The 26,275-nt window shown below is 56.3% G+C and overlaps 1 protein-coding gene across 1 annotated transcript; it reads left to right on the top strand.

The window, feature by feature from the left end:
- Positions 1 to 1,348: 1,348 nt before the first annotated feature.
- FGF11 (fibroblast growth factor 11) lies at positions 1,349 to 19,845 on the top strand. Its single transcript, XM_056863540.1, has 5 exons — positions 1,349 to 1,550; positions 14,456 to 14,566; positions 15,767 to 15,870; positions 19,116 to 19,314; positions 19,724 to 19,845. Exons 1-5 carry the CDS (start codon positions 1,358 to 1,360, stop codon positions 19,843 to 19,845), a joined length of 729 nt encoding a protein of 242 aa, XP_056719518.1. The 5' UTR covers positions 1,349 to 1,357.
- The last annotated feature ends 6,430 nt before the right edge of the window (positions 19,846 to 26,275 follow it).

Raw genomic sequence — 26,275 nt, 5'->3', positions numbered from 1 at the left:
GTCCCTTCCAACTCTATGATTCTGATTCTAAACCCTCCCAGCAGGAACGGTGTCTCTCTGCATCCTGTTCACAGTGCCCAGCAGACTGGGGTGGCCCTGAGGCAGAAGACAGACCGCTGCTTCTCCTGGGGGGGGGGGGTCTCCTGCAAACAAAGGCCTACCCTGCCCAAACCCATCAGCTCCGCACCACCCTCCTGCCCTCCTTCAGTGACTTTCTTTGACCACAGAGCTCATCCATCCTGCAGCCATCAGAGGCTGGGGGCACTTGTTCCCCTTTTCTTCCTCCTGTCCACCCCCAGAGGTTCCCCTGTTGGAATAGGCGGGGCCAGGGATTCACTGGAGCAGTCCCCTGTAGGGTCCCATAAGTCAGACTATCAACTGCAACCAGGGTGGGAATGAGAAGTCGTTTCTCCCTGTCCCCACAGCATCGATCTGTGCTGGGAGTGCTCTCAGCCTCTTGCAAATCCAGAAGGAGAAGATTTAAGAGGTGTGTGTGTGTTTAATTTGTTCTGGAATCTCAAGGGTGTGGTTTATGGATGGGGTGGTGGTTCAGTGGTAAGGCAGGGGCACTCCGCACATGCTCAGAGGAGCTTCCGGCACACCAATTACAGCTCCGAAGACAGGTTCTGGCTACTGTCCGCCGTGTGCCACAATCCCATTTGCGAAATGCAGCAATTATGCCAGTTATCCAGGTGGGGAACTGAGGCACGGAGGGAGCGGGGAGTTGTCCATTGGCTGCCTAGTGAGTCCTGGGACGTAAGTGCAACCTCTCCAGCCCTTGGGTCTGGCCGCTGAGCCGAGCTCCCTCTGCACACGTTCAGCGGCCTGCGTGGCCCCTTGCACCTCCGCGACCCCAGGTGAGCCTTCTTCTGTGAGGGCTGCAACATCTGGGTCCCAAACCTCCTCCAGGCTCCGCCGAGCCAGAGGGGAGAGTTTGGGGGGCCTCTGGGGGGCGAGGGGGCCTCTCTTCCGGGGGGGTTCGGGGCGCGCGACCTTTCGTCCCCGGGGGCGCCATTGCTGGCGGCGGCGGCGCGGCGGCTCGCCCGGGGGGCCCCGCCGACCCGCGGCCGTCCGTCCGTCCGTCCGTCCTCCCGAGCGCGCTCCTCCGGGGGGCTCCTCCAGCGACCTCCGCCAGTCGCCCCCCCTCCCCACCGGCGGGGAGGGGCCGGAGCCTGGCCGCGCCCCCCGCCCCTCCCTCCCTGCCTGCCGAGCCGGGCGGCGGGCGTGTGCCAGGCGCGCTCTCCGTCCCCTGCCGGCACGCCGCCGCCCGCCACTCACCTCGCCGCGGCGGCTGAAGGGCAGGGGCGCGGGGGGGCGGGGGGGTCCCCGGGCGTCCGCCCCGTCTGCGAGGGGCGGCATGGCGGCGCTGGCCAGCTCGCTCATCCGGCAGAAGCGCGAGGTGCGCGACCCGGCGGCCAGCCGGCCCGTCTCGGCGCAGCGCAAGGTGTGCCCGCGCGGCACCAAGTCGCTCTGCCAGAAGCAGCTGCTCGTCCTCATCTCCAAGGTCCGCCTGTGCGGGGGGCGCCGGGGCCGCCTCGAGAAGACGCCCGGTAAGCGGGGGCGGGCGGACGGACGGACGGAGGGACGGACGGACGGGGGCCGCTCACCCCCCCCCCCGACGGCTGGCGGACGGCAGGGGGCGTCGGTCCCTCCCGGCCGGTGGGCCCCGCGGGGGACGGGAGCAGCTGCCCCACGAGGAGCGGTGGGCACGCGCAGGGCGCTCCCGCCTGGGAAGGAGGCGGCGGAGGGGGGGCGCGAGGGCGTTAGGCATGGGGTGGAGAGGGGGGACACGCGCGAGCGCTTCTCCCTCTCTCCTAGGGCCAGAACGCGGGGGGGGGGTCCCCCGCTAAAGCGGGAGGGCCAGAGATTCAAAACGGACAAAGGGAAGTCCTTCTTCACACAGGGCAGAGTTAAACGGTGGAACTCCCTGCCCCAGGATGGGGTGATGGCTGCCCACTTGGGAGGCTTGAAGAGGGGAATGGACCTGTTCATGGAGGAGAGGGCTATTCGTGGCTACTGGATGGGTGCTGGTCATCATGGTGCGTGCCTATTCTCGCCAGGATCAGAGGAGCAGGCCTATCACATTGAGGTGCTGTGGACCAGCGGCAGGACTGCAGTCGCCTTGTTTGGGGGCTTCCGGGAGGCACCTGGTTGGCCACTGTGTGTGGACAGACTGCTGGACTTGGTGGACCCTGGTCTGAGCCAGCAGGGCTTTTCTTGTGTTCTTATGTGGCTGCCTGGATGGGTTCCCCTGCGCGGCCTGAGATTTCCACCGGCCCTTGCTGTTTCTGGATCATGGGCAGGGAGGGGAGAACCTAGTCCCGCTGGGCTCTGGTGGCTCCAAGGGGGGCTTCTTTGCTGTTTGCCCCCATGCCTGAAGGGTGGAGCTTTTTTGCAGGAGAAGCCGGGCCAGGCCCTTTCGGTCTGCCCTGCTGTGCTGAGCAGGGGCAAGAGGGTGGGTGGGTGTGTCTGTTTTCGATCTCCACTGGCAAAGGGTGGGATCCAGAGCCATTCCAAAGGGCAGGAATCATGGAAATACTCTGGAGGGGTCTCTTTGGGATGGTTTGTCCAGAGTCGGTAGGAAATGTGACTGCCCTGGTGGGTCTGCGGGTGGCTCCCCCCCCCCCACGGAATTTCTGGGAATAGGAATGCACAAGGGGGCATGTTGGTGTGGACCGGTCTGTGTGGTGGGGGTGGGAAGGATGGAATAACCAGGTGGGAACTGGGTGAGCAGTCGGGGTGGGGGCAGCACGGAGTTGCGATTCTCCCAGGGCAGATTCGTGGGCATAGAGCTCTCCCACCCAACCCAGCCCGAGCCCTGTTCTCTGTTTCCAAGAGGCAAGCAGAGCAGGGGCCAGTCGGTGCGTAAGAGGCCTCTGTCAACAGACATGATTGCGAAGCAGCAGAGGCCTGTCTTTGGCTTTGTGGCTGTCATCAACTCTTGGCTCTCCAGGGTTTCTTGGCGGGGAGGGGGGATATCAGAAGCCGATTTTTCACTGACGGTGCACTCCTCCTGAGCATAGTCGCACCCTTCCAAGCCCATCGACTCCGGAGGAGTTGGAAGGGTGTTGCTCTGCTTATGATGGCGCCACGACTGTCCTAAGTGACCCGCCTGACTATCCGGCTGGCGTTTCGGAGGCTCCCGCACCCTTCCTTGGAGAACATGTCAGCCGAATAGCAGCACCCCTATGGAGTGCATCCCTCTGCGATCCCTCCTTCCCACGGGTGGTGAGTGCGCGGATCGGGCTCAGTTAAACAAGAGGAGAGGCAGGTTCTTGGGGGTGAAATTGTCACCCCCCCTTCTGAGAAATGTTAGCACATTGCCACAGCAATGGACCAGTGACCGGGGTGGGGGGTCCAGTCCATCCGTGGGTGCCTGGCTTGTTAAATGCGCATCGTGGGGTCTGCCCATTCATATGCACCCCTCTCAGAAGGGTCGTGAGGAAACTGTTGCAGCGCTCTACACATGCCTAAAAACACCGCTACGCTTTTGGGGCATCATCCATCTCAAAAAGTTTGCGCATTGAGACGCTATAAAAATTGATATAAATGTCATTTGTTTTATTTACCATTGAAATAAATACGTCCCGATGAGCTCCAACTAAGTGGTGTACGGCATCCTCAGAGGCTTTTATAGCACTTCAAAAGATATCTCATTAATTCTAAAGGTCTGCAAATGAAAACGTTCATTCGCTTAAGTGAATTCCGAATCCAGAGGCTGCTGATCAGCCACGGAAACCACTTCGCTAATTCTCCAAACTGTTTCTCTTGCAAAAATAATAACTTCAGTAGTTCAGCAGAATCCATCAAAATGCCGTTTGCCCAAAACCACTTTGGGATGGGTGCAAATTCCCCAGGGAATCTCTGTTCGGGGCCGATATAATTGATCGAGGAGAGAAGCCCTCGGGGTTTAATTTCTTTCTTTTTTAAAGAGGAAAAGAAACCTATTGAGAAATCGTCATAGTCTCAGTTTTGGGAGCAGAAGGCCAGCTGGGATTAATCAAGGGATGGGTACTCTGTGCATGTTCAGGGGCTGCCTCATGTTCATATGCTTCCCTTCTGAGTCTTCTGAGAACAGCATTGGTTGAGGGATCCAAAACGAGAAACCCACTCAATTAGGAGATCTGAAGTTAGTTGGAAGAGCTGGAGGAGTCTTAGTTTATGGGGTGGGGGCGGGGGAGACAAAGGGAATGAGGCAAAGGGAATTGTAGAATTATGCATGGGGTAGAGAAAGGAGAGAGAGAGAGAGAGAACTTTTTCTTCCTCTCCCGTCATGCAAGAGTTGTGGGGGCATCCCCTGGCATTGCTGTGCCACCAACTCAGAACAGATACATCAAAACGTTTCTCTGCATGATGCTTATTGAACTTGTGGAACTTAATGCTACAGGAAATACATGCATACATTAAGTGCCATGCAATAGCGATTGACTCATGGCGACCCCAGGAAGGGGCTTTCACGGCAAGTGAGCAGCGGAGGGGGTTTCCTGTTGCCTGCCTCTGCAGAGTCCTCCTTGGTGGCCTCCCATCCAAGTACCGACCCTCCTTAGCTTCCGAGATTGGGCTCTCCCAAGTCGCCTTCCCTTCCAGTACTGGAAGCAGTGAGGAAATATTAAGTATTTCAATACACGCTAAGGTCATTTGGACGGCTTTAGAAAGGGACGGGGCAAATTCGTGGAGGGAATTCCATCAATAGCGATTCGCTGCCAGGGCTGCGTGGAACCTCCATGTTCAGAGGCAATGTACCTCTGAACGCCAATAGTTAGGGGGGTCAAAAAGATGGGGGGAAATTTGGCCTCAGAGCCCCGCTTGTAGGCTTGGGGGAGCCCCAGGAGAGGGGCCAAGAAGGACGTGGTGGACTTCTGAGCGGAGACCCCCCGCCCCCCTCTTCCCTCCACCCCCTTGGGCGGGTGCCATCCACAGCGGAACCACCTGGAGGATGTGTTCCCAGCCCACATCCATTCACCCAATGCTCCTTAAGAAGACAGTGATTGACCAGAAGACTCCTCGGCAAAGGCTAAGCGCAGGAGGGCTGTGCTTCCACCGGAAATAGTGCCAGGCATAGAATTCAGATGCTGGAGAATCTCCCTGCAGCTGCTATTTATTTTACCAGTTTAAAAAATGCTCAGGGCCTCCATTCACAGGTCTCGTCAGCTCCCCACCCTCCAGAACGCCCCAAGTTTCTAGTCTTTGCGACTCCCCAAAATATGCTTGAGAGTGGGTGGGGCATTTTCCCGCTGACTGCTGAGCCAGAGGGCGGGGCACCGGTACAGCTCCTCTTCTCCCCACCCCTTTCCTAATGGCAGGATAAATGATATAGATCAGCTTTGTTTGCATTGCAGAAAGAGGTTGCAGAATCCATCTTTTCCTTTGGTGCAGAATTTTACATTCTAAAAACAATCACAGAGGAGACAAAGACAGCTCATAGTTTGGGAGGAAAGTACAAATGTAAGAAAGGCCCTGCTGGATCAGACCCAGGCCCATCAAGTCCAGCAGTCTGTTCCCACAGTGGCCAACCAGGTGCCTCTAGGAATCCCCCAAACAACTGCAGCAGCATTGTCCTGCCTGTGTTCCACAGCACCTCATATATTCGGCATGCTCCTCTGATCCTGGAGAGAATAGGGATGCATCATGACTAGTATCCATTTTAACTAGTAGCCATGAATAGTCCTCTCTTCCATGAACATGTACACTCCCCTCTTGAAGTCTTCCAAGTTGGCAGCCATCACCACATCCTGGGGCAGGGAGTTCCACAGTTTAACTATACAAACCGAGGCAGATCTGTGGATGTCTAGGGAAGAGGAGGGCAAGGGTGCGCAGGGCCCCGTGCTGAAATGGGGCAATGATGGGCCAGGGAAAGGCCAAGACCAGCAACGTGACCAGGAATGGGCAGGACAAACTGGGAGATGGCCAACTGCCCTCCTGCCCGGCCTTCAAGCAGAGGAGAACTCTGGGGCCTTTGGAGAAAACCAGCTTCTTTGAACGTGGACACCTTGGTGGGGAGTTCCTTCCAGAGCCAGATCCCTGCAGCACCCAGAATCCACCCCAGAAGTTACTTAGCTGCATCATTCCAGTCTGTTCTTCCTGCCTGGAAGGGCCGCAGCTCTCACGTGGGTGCAAGAAATCCAGGCTGGGTGGGAGAGTGGGACTGTTGGCCTTCCTGGCATCTGTTCCTTTAACGAAAGCCCTTCTACTCTGCTTCGCTGCAATGCTTTCGAGGCAGCTTCTGCCTCAAAAGGAAACTGGCAAATAAGGTTTATTTCTTTAAAAGTTTCCTTAAATTCCCTTCAGAGACCAACAAATTATCACAACAAAGCAGGAATATGGAGCAGTAGGGTTGCCAGCCTCCAGGCGGTGGCTGGAGATCTCCCTCTAATGCAACTGATCTCCAGCCGACATAGGTCGGTTCCCCTGGAGAAAATGGCCACTTTGGCAATTGGACTCTATGGCATTGAAGTCCCTCCCCTCCAAACCCCACCCTCCACAGCCTCCACCCCCAAAATCTCCAGGTATTTCCCAACCAGATGGTATGAATCAGGTGGGGCAGGAAGATCAACGGTAATGCCTGGAAGGAGGGGAAGAATGGTTGGCCTGTCTCCATTAGCTCAAAAGTCTTGGTGCCAGGCAAACTGGTGGGAGGGGGTTTCAGAGTCTCAGGGCCACAGCAGAGAAGGCCCCATCTGTAGCACGCATGCAGAAAGCGGTGTACACAACAGGGCCCCTCTTCGACAGACGCCAATCGCCAGGCGCGTAGTCCTTTAAATGCTCTGAGACTGTCCAGAACATTTATAAATAAGGACTGATACCTTGGATTGTGCCCGGAAACAAATCAGCAGCCAGGGAAGCCTTTTCGAAAACGGTCAGGATTTGGCCTCTCTAGCTGCTGCAGAGTTTTGCATGGTTTGAAGCTTCTGAACAGCCTTCTGGGACTTCCCCAAACAGAGCAGGTTGTAGTAGTCTAACCTGAATGTGATCAGTGTGGACCAGAATTTGCCTGTCAAGAAAAGATTGCTGCTGGCAAACCAGCTAAAGCTGGCTAAAGGCAATTCATGCTACTGAGGCAGGCGACGATACACTTCTGTGCTTGCACACTGAGGTGTGTCCCCAGAAATGTCCCCCTTGCAATACGGCTGGGCAGTGGGGGGGGGGCAGAAGCTGGTGTGGCTCTCTCCAGTCTCTGTAATCCCATCAACAATCCCCCTGTCCTAAAACCCTCCCTAAAAGCCCCCTCCCTAAAAGGTCATCAGGGTGAACAGTCAAACTCACACAGGGCAAAGAGTGTTAAAAATCCCCTTATTGGCTTAATGACGCACTTCATTTAGAGCCCGCTGCCCTCCTTGGAAGCAAGTTAGCTCGGCTAAGTCCCTTGAGGATCGGGCCCTGTGATTTGCCAGGGGCCGGGTCCAATGGACCTTCTGCACTCCTCACCGTGGCCTGGGCAGTTGGCCATTGGCCTTGGCGTTCCGGTTTGGCATTCTTGGTTCATCATATGTCTTATACTGCATGATTACTTTGTTGCTCGCGTTGCTCTGCATATTGTAACATCCCAGTCCTATTGCATGGTCCGCTCAATGTCCTGTTGCTAACTCCAGGCTGGGAAATTCCTGGAGATTTGGGGGTAGAGCCTGGGGAGGGTGGGTCTGGGGAGAGGAGGGCATTCAGTGGGGTATAATGCCATGGAATCTGCCTTCCAAGGCAGCCATTTTCCCCAGGGGATCTGATCTCAGTCACCAGGAGTGGGCATTCCGGGAGATCTCCAGACCCCACCTGGAGGATGGCAACCCTACCGATGGGAGGCCCCAACCTGGGGCCGTGCCCATTGAGCCTGGGCTATTTCAAGGGGCCTGCTCAGGAGGCGTCCCTGGGTCGTTGCGGGGGGCAAATCCCTTGGGGATAGAGTTGCCAGCTCTGGGTTGGAAAATACCTTGAGATTTTGGGGGTGGAGCCTGTGGAGGGTGGGGTTTGGAGATGGGAGGGACTTCAATGCCATAGAGTCCAATTGCCGAAGCGGCCGTTTTCTCCAGGGGAACTGATCTTGGTCGGCTGGAGGTCAGCTGTAACAGCAAGAGATCTCCAGCCACCAGCTGGAGGTTGGCAACCCTACAGGGGGCACCCCTGCCACAGTGCTGGTGCCACACCCTCCAGCAGAGCTTCTGGGCCTCTCGGAGGCATCTGCAGGCGAGCAGCCAGGCAGGCCCTCAGCCCCAGCTTTCGGCGGGGACGGCTAGCCCTTGCCCTCCAAACCCCCCTCTCCGCTTTCTTGGCCTGGGGCCCACGCCTCCTTCCCCGCTGGTGTCCTTGCAGCTGGCAAAGCCGCCTTCGCCGTGGGAGGCAGCCAAAGAGAAGTGCCGCCGCCCCTCCCCAGATCATCCCCCAGAACCCAGGAGTCTGCGCTCCTGCCCGCGGGCCCATGTCTGCTCCTGGTCCCACACCCCAGCGGGCTCAGCCCAGACTTGCCAGGGGGAGTGATCCGCGTCCCTCTCCAGCTCTGCCGGAGGGCCGAGAGTGTATACTCTCCGGGGCAGGGACTGCGCCAGCCCCTGTGGCTCAGTGGTCGAGCATCTGCTCGGCATGCCAGGTTCAATCCCGGGCATCTTCAGTTAAAGGGACTAGGCAAGCAGGTTATGTGAAAGACCCCTGCCTGAGACCCTGGAGAGCTGCTGCCGGTCTGAGTAGACAATACTCACTTTGATGGACCGAGGGTCTGATTCAGTAGAAGGCACCTTCATGTGTGTGGGGTCGAAAGGGCCTCCTTTCATTGTGAAACGAAGGAGATTTGTGGGGCTTTGGAGAACCCGTCAGGGCTCAGGGAGGCTGGCGGGCGCTCTCAAAGATGTCGGCTTTTATTTGTCCGCTTATTGGGAAATTGGGATATAAACATGATTGAAACCTCCCACGACAGGTGCCAAAGAGCTTGGAGCGCTCGCCGCCCGCCAGCGCAACTCAATTCCCCACCCCCTCACGATGCCCCAGCCGGAAAATCCCCTCTTCAGCCATAATCCCCTGCCCTCTTTCCCCAGGACCCCCCCAAAACCCCAGCGATGTGAGAAGCCCTTGCCCCCTTCCCTCCTATTACCTTAATCCCCTGACCCCCACCCACCCCTTCCACGCCTGTCCTGATCCCTGATTCATAATCCTCCTCTTATTTATTTTTTCACCAGCTGTTGCCCTCTGGGCCCTGCTGCTGCACACGCACATTAAAATAAATTAAAGCTATTTAAATAGATTTGCATACATTACAGGAAAGGGGAAGGAAATTGCAATTTGCTAGAAGAACCTTGTGGTGGGGGGACAGCCCACCCGCCTGAATGTGTATTTAAGAACCGGCTGCTCTAGGCAGGGCAGAAGCGCAGAATTATCCTCCAGAGTGATTTATTCCCTCCCTGTTTTCTGCCACGTTTTCTTTACCCAGAGAGTAAAGCTCTCTCTGGCCTCTGCAGCTTATGAAGCCCTGAGCACCCAGCCTTACCCCCCACGATATTTCATCCCCAGCAAGTCTGCCAAATCCCACCCCAATCCCCCCACCCCACAATATTCCAGGCCTGATAATGCCCCCAATTCTCCCTCCATATTCCAGACAGGGCCAGGTCCCCAAACCCCGCTGCCCGCAGCCTTTGAGATCTTGCTGCCCCTCGTCCCCCCACTCTGCAAAATCCCTCCCCCGATGAGCCCCAGGTGGCATCTCCTGATACCCCAAATCACAAAGGTAAGATTGCCCTTTGCCCCCAATGCCCCCAGACTCTCCTATGCGGCAGCCCCCCACCATATCCGAGAGCAGCCCCCCAATGTCCCTGACTGCCATGGGCCCCCAGCTCCCCAGCCCAGCATCCTAGGGGTGGCAGAGCCGTCAGCTGCCTCCCAATCTTGCCCCACAGCCCCCCCCCCCAAGTCCCTGAGCTGTTGCCAGTATCACATCTGGCCCTGAGGGGGCCCCCTCCCCACGTGAGACCCACAGCCCCGCCTTGGCATCTGCGGAGTTTCAGAGCTTCCCCTCCCTCCCTCTGGCTGGTTGCTTTGCTCCTGTAACCTTGTAGGGTTGCTCTCTCTCTCTCTCTCTCTCTCTCTCTCTCTCTCTCTCTCTCTCTCTCTCTCTCTCTCTCTCTAGCTGCAGTGAGCAAGGAGGAGGGGATGCAAAGCAGGAAGGTGACACACACACACACAACACTCACTGGGGCACACCGCACTGCACACCTGGGAAGAAGCTCCCCTGCATGCTCCTCTGCTCCAGCCCCGCAAATTGTGGGCCCCGATCCACACCACCCTCTTCAGGGAGCAGGATTCAGGCATGCAACCCCCCAGCCATCACGCGGCTGAAGGGGGCACCTGCGGTTCCAGGGGCCCTGCAGCCTCGCCGCGGGCCTTTCCTTGGACGGAGCTGAAAGGTTGGCGCGCCCAGGCTTCGGCCTCCCTCAGTGGCCATCCAGGACGACAGGATTTGCCGCCGCGTCCTTTCTGCCTTTTTCGAGGCATGTGAGATTGCAGGCCCCAAATTCCCTCTGGCCTGGTCCTGAAGGTCCCATCTGCAGTGCAAGCGCTTGGCCCCAGAACACGGGAGGTGGGGAGGGAAAGAGGGAAGAAGGCCCTTGAGCACGTGCAGAGCTCTGGGGACGTGCAGGCAGGCCCCAACACCCTCTTCTGATATTTGTCCTGCTGATCTGCGCCCCCGCCAGCACAGCAGGGAAGGGGGCACCGTCCTTCTCCAGACCCAGTCAACAAATGCAGAGATGAATGTCGGAAGACGGCTGGAGATGGAGAGGCTGAGGCCTCCCAGATCCCGGACAAGTGGGGGCTGTGGCTGAGCAGCAGCTTGGCATGCAGAAAGTCCCGGGTTCAATTCCTGCCCTGCCACTGTGCATACTCAGCAAAGTGGTGAGGAATGGGGCGGAGCGCATGGGCCAGAGACCTCATTCGGGTCCCTAATCTGAGGCCAGAAACCTTAGAGTGCCTCTGAGCACCCACAGAGTGCCTTTCCTTACCTGCTGGCCCTTCGACATCTGAAATTGTATTTGGATGGCTCTGTCTGAGTGTGGTGGCATCCAGGCAGGGCTCACCCTAAACCCGTCTGTTTCTCAGCTTCAGTTGTGGCCATCCATAAAACGGGCTGATCTCCATCACAGGTCAGAAGCAAAGACTGTAAATCCTTCCGAAGTGGCCGGGCGAGGAGGCGTGCAGAGGAAGGTCGCACAGAACCAGGGATGGGGTGAGGGGTGAAGACGATGAAAGTAACTGTTGGGGGGGCAGAAGAATTTGCAGGGGATAGACGGCTGATAGGTCCGCTTTGGCGAGGCTGGCTTTTGAGGATATAGAATCATAGAGTCGGAAGGGACCACCAGGGTCATCTAGTCCAACCCCCTACACAATGCAGGAAATTCACAACTACCTCCCCACCCCCCACACACACCCAGTGACCCCCTACTCCATGCCCAGAAGATGGCCAACATGCCCTCCTTCTCATCATCTGCCTAAGGTCATAGAATCAGCCTTGCTGACAGGTGGCCATCTAGCCTCTGCTTCAAAACCTCCAGGGAAGAAGCGCTTACCACCTCCTGAGGAAGCCTGGCCGTAAGGGACATTACATTACAAGGCAGGAGATTTATGGGGGGTGGAGCTGAGGGAGGGGGCAGACCTGCTGTGTCCGACCCACTCAAGACCCCGTTTTCCTCCCAGAGGACCCAGGAGTCCTGGCACCCAGCCGCTAGTTCTAATTCCCCAAAGCCCTGCTGCTCTCGAAAACGTGTTAACCCCCCAGGCTTTGGAGACATGCTGACTCTTGCTAATTCTGCTCTGCCTCCTTGCTGTCCCACGTCTCTCAGTGGGCAGGAGGCTGCCCCTTCAGGCCCCTGCCCTCCCCTCCCACTCCCTTGCTTTCTTTCAACTCTGCTCTAAAGCGAAAGAGCTGCCTCCGCCCCCCCCCCCCGTCCCCTTTAAGGCACAATGGAATTAAAATGTTCAAATCTGCCCTCCATTGATTGAGTGGGAAACGGCTCTGCGGCTCGTTAAAGGTGCCCATTTTTCTTTGCTAAGTATCATTTGCTCCCCCCACCCGCCCCCCGCGTGCCACCCCCCAGATGCCTGGGCCCAGCAAAGCCCCTCCGCCCGAACAGCTTGTGACTTATTTCCAGGGCCTGTCAGGCGGCAGCCAGGGACGGAGAGAGAAAATGCCAGCCTTGGAACCCGCCAAGCACTTCTGAAGCCCTTCCAAAGAGAGATGTCCAGAGGGGTTTTGCGCACTGGCAGGGGGGGTGTGCCCGGCCTCCACAGAGATTTGGGCAGGGGTGGGGTGAGGGTGAGGCCGAGGGTGGCCCCTCCAGGTGGGGGCCATGAGGTCTCCCAGTATTACAGTCTATCTCCAGACTGCGGAGATCAGTTCCCCTGGAGAAAACGGCTGCTGTGGAGGGCGGGGCTCCATGGCATCATACCCCACTGAGGTCCTCCCTCTCCCCAAACCCCGCTTCCCCCAGGCTCCACCCCCAAATCTCCAGGAGTTTCCCAATGTGGAGCTGGCAACCCTATTGACGCCAGAAGGCTTTGGGGCCGGTTTTCCAGCACACCCAAGAAAATGCTTGGGGAGGCACAATGGGGGGGGGGGGGCCAGTGCACCCCTGCGGGGGGGCTGTTCAAACCCTCAGGCCACTGCCAGCTGGGCCCAAGAGGGGAGGGGGACACCTTGCTTGGGGCAACACCCTCCTTTGAGCCAGCCCTGCTTGCCATGTCTGCAAAAATGCCTTTACAACCTGATTGTCAGCTCATGAGAATAGTGTCATTCGGGGATAGAAAGTGGGAAGCAGCCAGATGTGACGTCAAAGAGGAGCCCAAGCCAACGGTCATCTAGTCTGGCCAATCAGCTGCCCCCAGGAAGTGCCCAAAATGGACACAAAGACTACCTCCTCCCCCCCCCCACAGCTTCTGGTATTTTGAGATACACTGCCTCTGAATATGGAAGCTCTATTTAGATAGCATTACTGATCATTGCTGAGAGACCTGGCCTCCATGAATTTGTCCCCAGATGTCTGCTTCCTTATCCTGAGTTTGCAGAGGCCTTTGGTGTTGTCGGGAAAAAGGCGTATTCACATGCTCAGGGCCTCTTCCTTCTAGATCGTTGCTTCATGCGTGCGAGGAATGAATCTCAGCTTTGGAAACAGGCTCTGGGGCTCAGTGATCATCCAAATTATAACAGGCAGGATAGTTCAGATTGGACAATTCCAAGAAGTTTTGCACGGGCCTTTTTTGTTCAAGCGAGTTTCTGGTCCTCATCACGAGTTGTCTTGAATTCCCCTTTTCCTTTGTAAAGGAACTGAACGCAGGATACTTTAGCCACTGACGCGCACGTCCCCACTTGTATGCCAGGGAGCCCTCGCTGCAGGTTTGCACGCACACACAAATGCACACCGCGTACCCTGGGGGGGGCAGGCAGAATTTCCAAGGGAGGGAGGTCTTCGCCCAAGAGTGGCATTTCTCGCTGCCTCAGCAACAGAAGGAGAGATTGTCCTCCATCCAGGCGGCAGGAAGGAGCAAGTGCCAGCAAGGGCGGGCGGAGGGAAGGGATCTTTGCAGGCCCCTCCGAGCCACCGCCAGACTGACACCGCGGCTTCTGCCAAAGCAGAGAGAAGCCGGTGGCTCTCCACCGGGTCAGGGCACGGCTGCCTCCAGCCAGGGCTCCGGGGTTCCCTGGCACAGGGCCGAGGGCCGGGATGCCTGGCCTCAGAATCAGTGGCCAGGCTGCTTTGGCCAGGCCTCTGGGGTGCTACTGAGGAGGGGTTTTTTTTGGCAAATCAGGGTGGGGGCTGCTCTCAGCAGGGACCATTTCTGGAACTGGTGGGCCTGGGGCTGGGGGGGCTGCAGGAGTTGACCACCTCAGGTGGATTTCTCTCCTCCCCTCTCCAGTTGCATCCTAGTCTGGCCCTGCCCCCCCCTTCTCTAGCAAAGCTGGTTCAGAATCCCCACAGCCTTGTCCTGCGGTGGCCGTTCAGGGCCCCCACCCTCCTTGGGAAGGAGGTAGGTGAGGCTAAAAGGGTGTGACTAGCCCAAGGTCACCCAGCGAGCTTCCGTAGCAGAAGTGCGGATTTGAACCTTAGTCTCTCAGACCTGGCCCGACATTCTTCACCACCGCACCACGCTGGCTATAGAAATCCTGATGGGACAGCGGAGTGGAGTGGGGGGTAGGGGCTGGTAACTGAAGCCGAGACCTGAAACCAGCCGAAGGACCCTTCTGGTTTGGCAAAGGCGCTCTGAGACCCCCAGGCCTGCCGGTGCCAGGCTCCGACAGGGGACCTTCGGGGCACAGAGGGTGCCCTCCTCTTCGGAGCAGGGCATGGCGCTGGAGGGCCGGTGCTGTTCCCCACATTTTTATGCGGTCACGTAATTGGCAAAGCGATCCCTGGGCTCTGATTGACGTTGTCCTTGCTGCAATGCCCTCTGTCTTCTTCTCCCCCCCTTCTTGGGACCCCCCCCCCCACAGAACCGCAGCTGAAAGGCATCGTCACCAGGCTCTTCTGCCGGCATGGCTACTACCTCCAGGTCCACCCGGACGGCAGAATCGATGGCACGAGAGAGGATACCAATGGGTTCGGTAAGGGCAGGCTGCGGGGGCTTTCTCGTCCCAGGGGAGCCCCCTTTCCCCAACCTAGTGGCCAGCCCTTGAAGCCTGCAGAGAAGAGGCCTGGAGCTCCTGCACATTTCAGCAGGTCAGGCCCAGAAGCAGTGGGCCGGCTCTTCCCTCCCCACTCCTGAACCGTGCCCCAAACCCGCTTCCCCCAAAGAGAGGAACCGGCCCGGTGTCCGCTGGCTGGGTCGTGGCTCCCACTGTGGTTCAATTAAGCCCCCTTGTCACGAAGGCCCTTCAGGAATTCCCAGTGGGGGGGATACTTCCCAGCTCAGCCCCACATTGCTGCCTGCATTGTGGGGGGCAGCCTGGGCCACGGAGACTCTGCCTGGCTTTGGGAGGTGCATCCTCCTTGTACCTCTTCAACAAGGGAGGGACCAGGCCCCTCCTGCTCCTCTGAACCTCCCCAAAGGAGCCCCATCTGCACGGGCCTGCTGCACCATCTGTGCCCGGCCCCCTCCAAAGTCTCTCTCTCTCCCTCTCTGCATAATTGAGTCTCTGGCTGTCCAGGGACCTGGGGAGGGACAGGTGATTGATGATCCTGTCCCCTCCATCGGCCTCTTGTCCTGAGCCGGTTCCAGCGATTCCGGCACCCGGCCCCACCAGCCGGCCGGCATACCAAGCAGGCCTGCCCGTTTAGCAGCTTTTATTGGAAGCCTTCCCCTGGGAACGGGGCAGCCCTCCTGCCCCTCCTGGCCAAGCTGCAGCACCTGGGAAGAGGTGCTGGGGCTGAGAATCCCTGGAACCCCCCGCCCTGCTGCCACACTCCCCCTCTCGCCCCCCCTCCACCCGAAGGCTGCCAGGAGGGCCCGCCGACACCCCCCTTCTGTGCCCTCTGGTGTCTTCTCCCCTCTGAAAATTCCCCAGAGTCCTGGCTCCATTCTCCCTTCTTGTCTGATTACTCAGATCCCATTTGGCACTCCTCAGTGCTGCAGGCCGTGTCCAGGAAGCAATGCCCACACTGCCAATGGCCCAGGGCGAGCAAGCCAGGCCCTGCAGGGCATCAGCGCCCTCCCTGCAGTGCTGCCCCAAACAGTCCCCTGTGCAGCTCGGCTGGAGCACCGTTCCTCTAGAGCCCCCGCACCCCCCACGCTCCCCGGCACGCCTTCCTCTGCGCCTTGGCATGTCACGTTCCTCCTGTCTCCGTTCCTCTGTTTCTGCCAACAGCTCTCTTTAACCTGATCCCGGTGGGGCTCCGCGTGGTAGCCATCCAGAGCACCAAGTCGGGGCAGTACGTGGCCATGAACGCCGAGGGCTATCTCTATACCTCCGTGAGTATCCCCACCTCCTTTCACCCTGGGAGCCAGTTGGGGGAAAGGAGGCCGAGCGGAGAAATGTGGTGGCTGTGGTTGGGCAGAGGAGTTGCCAGGAAAGGGGGGTGCTTCCAAGCGCTGCCCCTCCAGGCAGGGAACATCTTGGCCAAGGGATTCTGCTGAATCACAGGAGCCAAGCCCTGCGTTGCCAGCCCCAGTTGGAGCCTGAGAATCTCCTGGAATTACAGCTCATCTCCAGACTACAGATACGAGTTCCCCTGGAGAAAATGGCTACTTTGGAGGGCAGACTTTGTGGCATGAGGGCCCTGCTGAGCTTCTTCCCCTCCTCAAACCCCACCTTCCCCAGATCCAAAATCTCCAGGAGTTTCCCAACTTGGAGTTGGCCACCCTAGCCAGGGCAGAACAAGAAAGTGGCGCTCCAAGGGAAGAGGAGAAGGGAACCCTCCTCTCCAGGTGGCCCCTGGAAACCTTGTCTACCTTTGAGAGCACTGGGCCAGCGGGCAAAGCCTGGGGTGCTGACTGTGCCCCCACCCCCACATTCCTCTGTGGGCCTCACAGCAGGATCAAGCACCACTGGCAGGGAGAGGGGAGAACAGAGAGAGCATTTGGGCATGCAAAACTCACGAGGCAGCTGCTGCACCCTCTCCTGGGGGTCCACGGGGGCCATCCTTCAGATTCACAGGGACCATCATTCGAATTCAGGCCAGAGATCTCACTACAGTCTTTCCAACAGCGCTGCGAGGTAGGCCAGCATCCTACCCGCCATGCTCCAGACGGGCCACCCTCAGTGATTTGGGACTTGACATTAGAACAGGGGACCTTTCAGAGCTTCACTCACTTTCTGCTCAGTTCTCCCCGACACACACTCATTCTCCCCCCCCCCCCGCCTCCGCTTGGAGCTGCAATTAGAAACTGCCCTGGTTAACGAGGCCTCCCCAGGGAGAATTCCCTGACCCCGATCCAGGAGGGAGCTCAGCAGCGTGCAGTACCCTTTCGTCTTTTCTCTGCCTCCCCCTCTTTGTAAATCTCTCCCAGTGGCCTCTCTCTCTCCAGGGCTCTTTTCTCCCGGACTTGTGCTGGGTGTGGTAAGGGGCTGATCAAGGGACCAGCGTGCTCCAGATGGGAGGGGGAAGGCTTGGGGCCAGGGGGCTGCCCTGTGGGCTGGGCCCTGGTGGTGGTGGGTGTTCAAACACTCTCTGTTCAGAAATGGATTTATTCCAGGCGTGTCTTCTCCTGTCCTTCCCCCCCATGTGTGGGGTTTGCAGCCAGGGGTCACTTCCAGGCAACTGCAGGGAGGGGAGCAGGGGGCGAGGGGCGCAGTAGGGGCAGGGAGGAGGTCAAGCTGGAGAGAAAGGCCGACTGTCTGGGGACATGGATGCCTCTTTAATGTGTCTGCTTGTGGTAGGGGTGGTCCTGCCTTTGTCGAGGTGTCCCCAGTTTCTCTTAATGCCCACCCTCCTCCCAATTCTCTGTTTAGTTAAACCAATCAAAACACTTTCAATAATGATAAAAATCAAACAGGGTGAGGATTCCCCCTCCTCCCCAGCTCCATTATCATGGCTACTGTGGTGGAGAAGTACTCTGTGTGCGCTCAGAGGCACCCTACGCCCCTACTCTCTGACTGGTGGTGGTTTCAAGTTTCAGGCTTTAGGAGCAATTGGGCGGGGGCATTCTTTCCCCCTTTTCTGATCCTGGCAGACATACCTTTCGGGAGGGATCTCTTCTCCCCATATGTCCTGACAGTTTTTAAGAGATCTTTTTCATGCCAATTAAGCGTTTTTTGGGGGAAATTTGGCAGAAGATTACGGGCCTCTTCGGGATGGAGGAGAGTAGCGGGGGGTGGGGGCTTCTCTGGGACATCTTGCTCTCATTAACGTTATAGCTTCTTTGGCTTCTTTCGCCGCACGATTCTGGGACGCGAACCCAGTTATCCTGGAGAGACTCCCTCCCCCACCCCAGAATCGGCCGTGGTGCAGCGCCACCTTGTGGCGCACACCTCTTAGTGCACTCCAAATGCTGGGTGTGGGGAAGAGTTGGGTTCCCATATGGGGCCAGGACCTCCTTTTGTATGCAGTTTTGCCTACTGAATATCAAGCTCTAAGAGAGAGGGCTGCTCAGATTGACAACGGACGTGGGGAATGGGTTGAAGACCTGAATCCACTCATAGAATCATAGAGTTGGACCCTCACCGGCCTGATCCAGCAGGGCTCTTCTGATGTTCCCTCTGATTCTTCAACTTTTCCTCCCTCCCTCTTCTGTGCTTTCATCTGTTGTTTTTGTTGTGCATTTATACACACACGTATATATTGCTGTCAAGTCACAGCTGACTTATGGCGACCCTGTGGGATTTTCAGAGCAAGCTGTTCAGAGGTGGTTTGCCATCTCCTGCCTCTGCATAGCAACCCTGGACTTCCTTGGTGGTCTCCCATCCAAGTACTAACTATGGCCAACTCTGCTTAGCTTAAGAGATAAGGGTATAAGAAAGGCCCTGCTGGATCAGACCCAGGCCCATCAAGTCCAGCAGTCTGTCCACACAGTGGCCAACCAGGTGCCTCTAGGAAGCCCCCAAACAAGAAGCCTGCAGCAGCACCATCCTGCCTGTGTCCCATAGCACCTCATAGAATAGGCACGTTCCTCTGATTCTGGAGAAAATAGGTCTGCATCATGACTAGTATCCATTTTGACTAGTCGCCATGAATACCCCTCTCCGCCATGAACATGTCCACTCCCCTCTTAAAGCCTTCCAAGTTGGCAGAGCTGACAAGATTCGGCTAGCCTGGGCCAATCAGGTCAGGGCAGGTTCTTATATACAACAGCTTAAAAATACATCCTGCTTTCTAGCCCAACGAAAGTCTCCAGCCACCGGCTGCCATTTCTCCCACTGGAGAAAATGTACAGCCTGTATATTTCTTCTGATGGGGCAAATAGCAGCCCCTGGGGGCCATTTGAGATTGACAAAACAGCATAGAGGGAGGGCTAGATCTCGCTCCTCTGCAATTTAGACTGCAACCCCAGTCTAAATTGGAGAGGCCCCCCCCCCCATAAAAGCCATTTGGGAGAGCTACCTGTGGGGGTTTTGACCTTCTGAGGATCTTGCCTCCCCTCCTCCTGCGTGCCCGATGAAATCCACCTTTTGTGGTTCTGAAACAAGTGATTCTAGGGGCACAGTCAAGCCTCAGAGCTCCGGCATTAAGGTAAATATGGGCTTTAACCCCCTTCTCTCCCCCCCCCTCCCATTTCAGGCTCACTTCACCACCGAGTGCCGTTTTAAGGAGTGTGTCTTTGAAAACTATTATGTGATGTATTCCTCCACCCTGTATCGGCAGCGGGAATCAGGTCGGTCATGGTATTTGGGTATCAACAAAGATGGGCAGGTGATGAAGGGAAACCGAGTCAAGAAGACCAAAGCCGCCGCCCACTTCCTTCCCAAACTGCTGGAAGGTGAGAGTTGGGAAAGCCTTTTGGGCCCTGATCCCCATGGATACAAAGTGCCTCCTGCACATTTCCTCATGTGCAGCTGCGCCCTTGCAGAGCTACTGTTCTGCAAGCAGGCTCTTGCACAGGCCTGGGTCTATTAGCAGCTCACGTTGCCTTTCTTCTGGCCCTTCTAAACAACCCTGTTGTATGTACTCTTACATGGCAACTCTTGTGCAAATGGCTCCTGCCCTGCTTTGTTGCTGGCCTCGTGCAAAATGTAGGAGACCCAAGAAACCTAATTTCAGTGCAGTGAATGAAGGATTGTGTCCTGGTTGGATTGGGCCCATAGGCTGGGATGGCCATTGGTGGGGGGAACAGGCCCCCCAGCCCCAATCCCATTTTCATTTCCTCCTCTTCCTTCCTTCCTTCACAGTGGCGTTATATCGTGAGCCATCCCTTCACAACGTCGTTGAGTCGGTCCTGTCCAAGAAGGCAGAGGAGGAAGATACAGCTGCACCCCTCATCAAAGAGATATCTAAGGCTGAGGCCACGTAGCCCTGAGGATGGGGGGTGCGTCCTCTTTCTCCATGCCCCCCACCTCCTCTCGTGTGCGCCCCAGGCACACATTCTCCCCACCAATGGCCGCTCTTCTAGCCACTGTCTGAACAAATCCCTTCACATTTCCTCTTTTATTTATCAGGATGCCCCCCCCCAACTTTTCTCTCTTATGTTCAACCTCTGGGACTTTTAAGACAATTTGCCAGATGGGGAAAGTTCACAGACTATGGACTTTTATTCTCATGGATGAAAAGAAATTACAGAGAGAGAGTCTTCCATTTCAAGCCATAGGTGCGATATGGCCTCCAGGGGGCAGCAGCATTGTGATGCCGTGCAGGGCAGGTGCCCATCTTTCAAACTGTGACAAACCCATTGCGGGCTTTCTGGCCACTATAGGGCAGAAGTTGTCGCACCTGTCAGGGATATTCTGAAACGGTCTATTCTGTCTTCCATGCAAGCCAGTTGCTGCAATACGGTGCTTTGCTTCTGCTGCGCTGATGACACGAATTCTAATTCCACGTCAGGAGAAAGCAGGCTGGGAAGAGGAAAGGGTGTGTCCGCACCGAGCCAGCGAGAAGCAGCGTTGTGTCTCTCGTTCTACAGGGGAAAAAAAAGATCTTCCATTTGATAACTATTTTTTTAAAGTAACCTGTTATACTGTTTTCGGTCTCTGGGTGGTGACATTGTCCTGTCTGAAATCTGTACGAGAGAAAAAAAATTAATTGCCGACTTTTATGGATTTGTGGCCAACATCAGTAGGTGATGATATGAGATGCCTTGGGGAAAGGGGCAGCGGATCCAGTATTGGTTTACCAGCTCAGGCATCGGAGGCTGACCTCCCCTCTTGGTCATCTCAGGACCTGAAGGGAGGGTATGATCTCTCCCAAACTGTAGTCACTTAAGTTGTTCTGGTGGAGCAATTTTTAAAACTGGAAATTTTCCCCTCACCTGTGGGATGTCAACATTGACTCATCAGAAGAAAATCATACTCGTTCCCATCTTTTCTGCTGCAATTAAAAAAAACAAAAACGCAACGCCAATGCAGGACAGTCATGCTATAAATTAGCGCCTTCTGTGCCGGATTAGGCCCTCTCCAGCAAGGCTGCACTCCTCTTTTCTGCCACTAGGAGCCGACAATTTCTTATCAGGAGGAAAGACGTTTTATGGGAACAACACAGCATGCTGGGAGAACATTGCTCTACAAAACGGAATCATACTCCTTTTGGCCACTGGATGGCGACATTGCATTCGTAGGGGGACACAAATAACTTCCTAAAGTGTGTCAGCTTCCATTGAAGAAACAGACCCATAGAAATGCAATACCCTTATTTGGCCACTGCGTGGCGACACTGTGGAGCAGCAGGGCATCTTGAACTTCGTGTGCATGTCAAAAGGATCCCCCTGGTGTGTGGGACTCTGGGGGAACAATAGCCATTAGCCAATAACTCGGGGGAGGGTGCATGCCATAAAACTCTGCACCCACCCCTCACCCCTCTCCCACATCCCAGTATGCCCAGCTCTGCCATATACCAATCTGTATAGTATTTCTACAGGTCGTAAATTTAAAGGTGGGGAGGGGAAGCCAATGTGAAACTGGACTTGGGAGGGACATCGTCCTAATGTTTGTTGGGTGGGATGGGGGGGGGCTCAGTGGGGAAACTCTGGAGGGGGGGAACTGGGACGAGACTCTTTAGATTCTCCTCCAGTGTTGCCTCTTGGGTCTTCCAGGGACAGAAACTGGGAGTCCTGACATGTAGGCCTCTTCACACTACGTGCCCCCCTTTCCAATCACAAGACTCATGAGTAGACCACCTAGTAGTTCTGTGTCCCAGCCCCATTCCTTGTCTCTACTAGGATTCCTGACCTACTCCAGTGGGGATGGACTGACCCTTTAACTCACAGGGCCATTTCCCGGTGGGCCGCAGCCCTAGAGGGCTAAGAGCTAACAGAGCCAAGCCCCAGCAACTCCGAGGTCACGGGGCCCCAGACCCTTCAGCGGCCATGCCAACCAGGGTCAGCTGTGGGCTCGCTCCCCTTGGCTTCCTCAAAGGCCGTCTTCCCAGTCCACTCTGGCCTCCACTGGGCCTGAGGCCCATCTCTGGAGAACCCAGGCATCCTGGCCGCCAGCCTCCACCCATCTTCGTGTGCCCACATACTCCCCCCACATCACCAGTAGACTCCCCCCCCCCCCCAGAGAAACCTAAGAGTCCTGGTTCAGGGTTCCCACCTGGTGCCCATGGGTGTTGTGGTGCCTGCCTGAACTTCTCTTGGCGCCTGCCAGGCTTTATAGGGAAAGGGTGGGGCCGTTTGTGGGGCAGGGCTGGTTCCTGGCTGCCCAAGAGGAAGAGTTTTCCACTGGAGAATGGGGGGGGGGGCAAGCAACCGGACTTTCCCTAGTGGGTGGTTCAGTCCCCCCCTTCAGGATTTCCTTCTTCCCAGGAGGCGTGAGAAGGGAGGTATTCTGTTTGGCTCCACCTCCAGAGGCAGCCATCTTGGGGAGGTGCTCCCCGTCCTTAAAATCCCCAAAGTGTCCATGGCTTCAAAAAGATTGGGGGGCCCTGCCCGAGTTAGCAGCCCCCTTCCCTCCTCCTTGGCCCTTCTTCTGAAGGGCACAGCAGGGAGATGCAGGGGGCCACGGCCCCTCGGGAATTGTCCCTCTTTGGCCTCCGACTCCAGATTACCTCATTTACTGAATCAGGTATGGAAGGCGAGAGCCCATGCAGAGCAGGTGAGGCAGCGAGAGGCCGGCCTTTCAGCGGGCTGCAGTGGGCACAGACTACCTATCTTGACCTCCTCTTGGCAGCACCAGCCCGAGCCGGAGCTGCCCCCTGGGGCAACAGTGCCACCCTTCCTCCAAAGTCCAGCGATCTGCCCGCTTGTCCTTGTCAAATGGTTACAGGGTTCATGCGAACTCAGGAATTCTACGGGGTCTCTGCTGGGCGGACTGCCAGTAGGGTTGCCAACTCTGGGTCACAGAAATTCCTGGAGATTTGGAGGTTTAGGGTGGGGATTAGGGCAGGGAAGGACCTCAGTGGGGTACAGTGCCCTAGAGTCCACCCTCCAAAGCAGCCACTTTCCCCAGGGGAACTGATTTCTGTCGTCTGGAGGTCAGTTGGAATTTGGGAAGTTGGAATTTGGGAAGATCTCCAGGTCCCACCTGGAGGTTGGCAATCCTAGGGTCAATGCATTTTTTCAAGGTGCAACCTGGGGGGGGGGCAATGTGTTGTTGGAGAAGGCCAGCCAATAGGGATGCAGGGGGGCGGCTGGCCCCCTCTCAGGAAGATGCACACACCCATCCCCTGTTCCTCTGCCAAGTGACCAAGTTGGCACCTGAGCACTGCAGCCCGACCCATCCTCAGCCAGTTCCATGGGGGGAACTCCCCCCCTTCCATCTTTTGGTTAGCGAAGCCACCGGTCCCGGGGTCTGATCCTGGGGTATGCCACAATTAACATGTTACAGCCATGTGATCCCATGTTTATGGCATGACACACACACCCCTTCTAGCAGAATCCTGGATGCTAAAACTCAGATGTGGAAGAAGCTGGAGTGTTTGTGAAAAGGATGCTTTAAGCTGAGTCGTTATTGAAACTGGTGGGGATTGTGGAAAGTGCCATCAAGTCACAGCTAATTTGTGGTGAGTCCACAGGTTTTTCAAGGCAAGAGAAGTTCAGAGGTGGTCTGCCATTGCCTGCCTCTGTGAAGCCACCCTGGACTTCCTTGGGGGTCTCCCGTCCAAATACTAGCCAGGGCCGGCCCTGCTTAGCTTCTGAGATCTGTCAAGATCAGGCTAGCCTGGGCCATCCAGGTCAGGGTATCATTCAAATTGGACCCTTTTAAACACTGTTTTTGCCAGATTTTGACTATGGGTGATGTTTCCGTCCTATTGGATTTTAAATCTAGGAGCTTCATCCCCACTGGAAACAGAGCATGGGTTATCTCTCGTCTCCGGACCCCACACATATGGACCATAAAAGAATTGGTCTTCTCTCCCCCATCTGAATCTCAACTAACAACCCCATTTGAAGCCACCCACAAGCTTTAGCCATGGCATCTTTGCCCAGCCTTGACCCCCCCCCCATCGAATCCCACCTACATACAGCATACAGTGTGTGTGTGTGTGTGTGTGTATTCCACTTGCACTCGAGCAGCTGGTGGAAAAGGTTGCGGGTTCAAAATCTAACCTCGTCTTCCCTTTTTTGTGTACTTACGAAAGGCTGTGTATTCTGTCTGACTGTGTATATCTCCCTCCCTGATGCCACCTTGATGCCTCAGCCCAGGATCCATGAGAGGAGGCACTTCCGCTATGCCCAACGCCCCTCTCCCCTTCTTGGCATATTTCTGCCTTCCCCTGCCCCCATGCCTGGTCCCCACAGCCTCTTCCTCAGCCTGCTGCCCCCCCAATCCACCAAATGTTTCCTCCACCCCTCCCCTACCCCCTTCCTGTCTCCTCTAGAGGTTGCCAGACGCAGAGTGGGAATTCTTGAAACCTTCAAGGCATTCGTTCATTGAACATTATTTGGATCTAACCCCCACCCAATACTGCACAGATTTGAAATTCATACCCCTCTGATTTATTCTTTTAAATCATTTCCAAGTCTGAAACTTCAGAGGGATGTCTTTCCAAAATATCTAATAACAAAAACCAGAAATGCAGGATTTAGTTTTTGTTTGTTTTAGTGTCAGAACAGACCTTTACATTTTGCTAATTCCAAGACTGGAACTTAAAGCAGGAACATGGTAGCATTTGTCAGCCCATTACTTCACACCCAGTTTTGCAAAGTTTCAGAGGTCTTCAGATTCTTGCACAGAAATTGTGTCTTGCAGGGTCAGAAAAGGCCTGTTTCAAATGTACTACCTTCCAGGGCTGGTGTCCTCCAAAAAACCCCTCCCTACCCACTCCCTCCTCTGCCTTCTCCCCTTTACCAGCACAGAAAGCAATAACCCCTGGAGTCTCTCTGCCTTTGGCTCCCTGCATGAGAAAAATGGTTCCTTCTCAGCAATAATGAACCCCCTTCACCAACTGGAGGCAAAGGACCCTGTGTCACGCAGCCCCCCCCAATTCCCTCCGCCCCCCCCAGTCCTGCATTCTGGAAATAAACAGAACATTTCTATTATTCCACATGGCTTGTCTTGGTGGCTGCCTGCAGGGGGAGTGGGGATTTAGGTTCTTCAACTCCTTTTCCAGTTCTTACTAGGAGGTCTTCCCTGTAGCCCTTGCCCAAATGGGGGGCTGGAATCTCCTTGAAGGGTGAGGGTGGTTCCCACATACCATTTCCCAACTCTTGAGTCCACGCGCTTGACCTCCACCCCAAAGGACTGGCCCTTCACTATCCCTGCCTTCTCTGTAAGGGGGAGGCAGACTGGGAAGGGCCTAAATACCTGCATTACTGAGGCCCTCCAGAAAGGAGTGCCACCCCCCTGCCCCAGATCCCCAAATGGGGGAGAGGCCGGGCTGGGCTGGAATTTATTTATTTATCTTGTTTAAATTCGATCTTTCTCCCCAATGCGGCTCACATCGTTCCCCTCTCCTCTGTTTTATCCTCACAACAACCCTGTGAGGTAGGTTAGACCGAGAGTGTGTGACTGGCCCAAAGGCACCCAGCAAGCTTACATGGCAGAGTGGGGGATTTGCACCTGAGTCTCCAAGAGCCTAGTCCCACGCTCTAACCACTTCAGCACACTGGCTCTTGTCTCTGCAGGTGCTGCAGGTCCCAACGGAGTGATTTGTCCCCACAGATAATGAAGGCCTTTTGCTCCATGAACGGCTCCACGTTCAGTCTTTCCCTGTTTCCCACTGATGGCACATGGACACACATGAAGCTGCCTTCTACTGAATCAGACCCTTGGTCCATCAAAGTCAGTATTGTCTACTCAGACTGGCAGCCGCTCTCCAGAGTCTCAGGCAGAGAAAAGTCTTTCCCATCATCTACTGCCTGGTCCTTTTAACTGGATGTGCCAGGGACTGAACCTGGGACCTTCTGCATGCCAAGCAGAGGCTCTTTTGCTGAGCCACAGCCCCTCCAATGGCTCCGATCCCAATCCCAGACGGAGTTTGACACCAGGGTTTTCCCACCTGTCCAGGCTGCTGCTGAGTCCCAGAGGGTCTCATCCGTTTTACGCCCAGGAGCCAGAAATGCTGCCTCCGCCTGGGGGCATGGCTCCAAATGGGGGTAGGCTGCTCTCCCTTTCCATGGGAAATCTGCAGCCCAAGAGGGTCAAAGAGCCTTCTGGGGGGAACAGGTGGCCAGGCCGGAAGCCCCTGCTGCAGCTGTCAAATGCCTCTGGTAACTCTAGACGGCCTCCTCTCGCCAATCCCCTTCTTCGCACTGGCGGGCCGGGTGGGCACTGGCACCAATGGGGAGCCCTCCTCGGTCCCAGGGAGAGGGGTGGCCGGCTTGTTCGTTTGCCCGGCTGCAAGCAGAGGAC

Source organism: Euleptes europaea, chromosome 18 (assembly GCF_029931775.1).
Source record: "Euleptes europaea isolate rEulEur1 chromosome 18, rEulEur1.hap1, whole genome shotgun sequence".
NCBI lineage: Eukaryota > Metazoa > Chordata > Lepidosauria > Squamata > Sphaerodactylidae > Euleptes > Euleptes europaea.
Note: the sequence above shows the minus strand (reverse complement) of the source record. Positions and strands in the feature narration are given on the sequence as shown.

What these genes read in the sequence shown, in the direction of transcription:
- FGF11 (XM_056863540.1), top strand. Translation starts at nt 1,358, where the DNA reads ATGGCGGCGCTGGCCAGCTCGCTCATCCGGCAGAAGCGCGAGGTGCGC. An exon ending in AGAGGATACCAATGGGTTCG is followed by an intron (nt 14,567 to 15,766) that starts GTAAGGGCAGGC and finishes TTCTGCCAACAG; the next exon opens with CTCTCTTTAACCTGATCCCG. An exon ending in CCTTCCCAAACTGCTGGAAG is followed by an intron (nt 19,315 to 19,723) that starts GTGAGAGTTGGG and finishes CTTCCTTCACAG; the next exon opens with TGGCGTTATATCGTGAGCCA.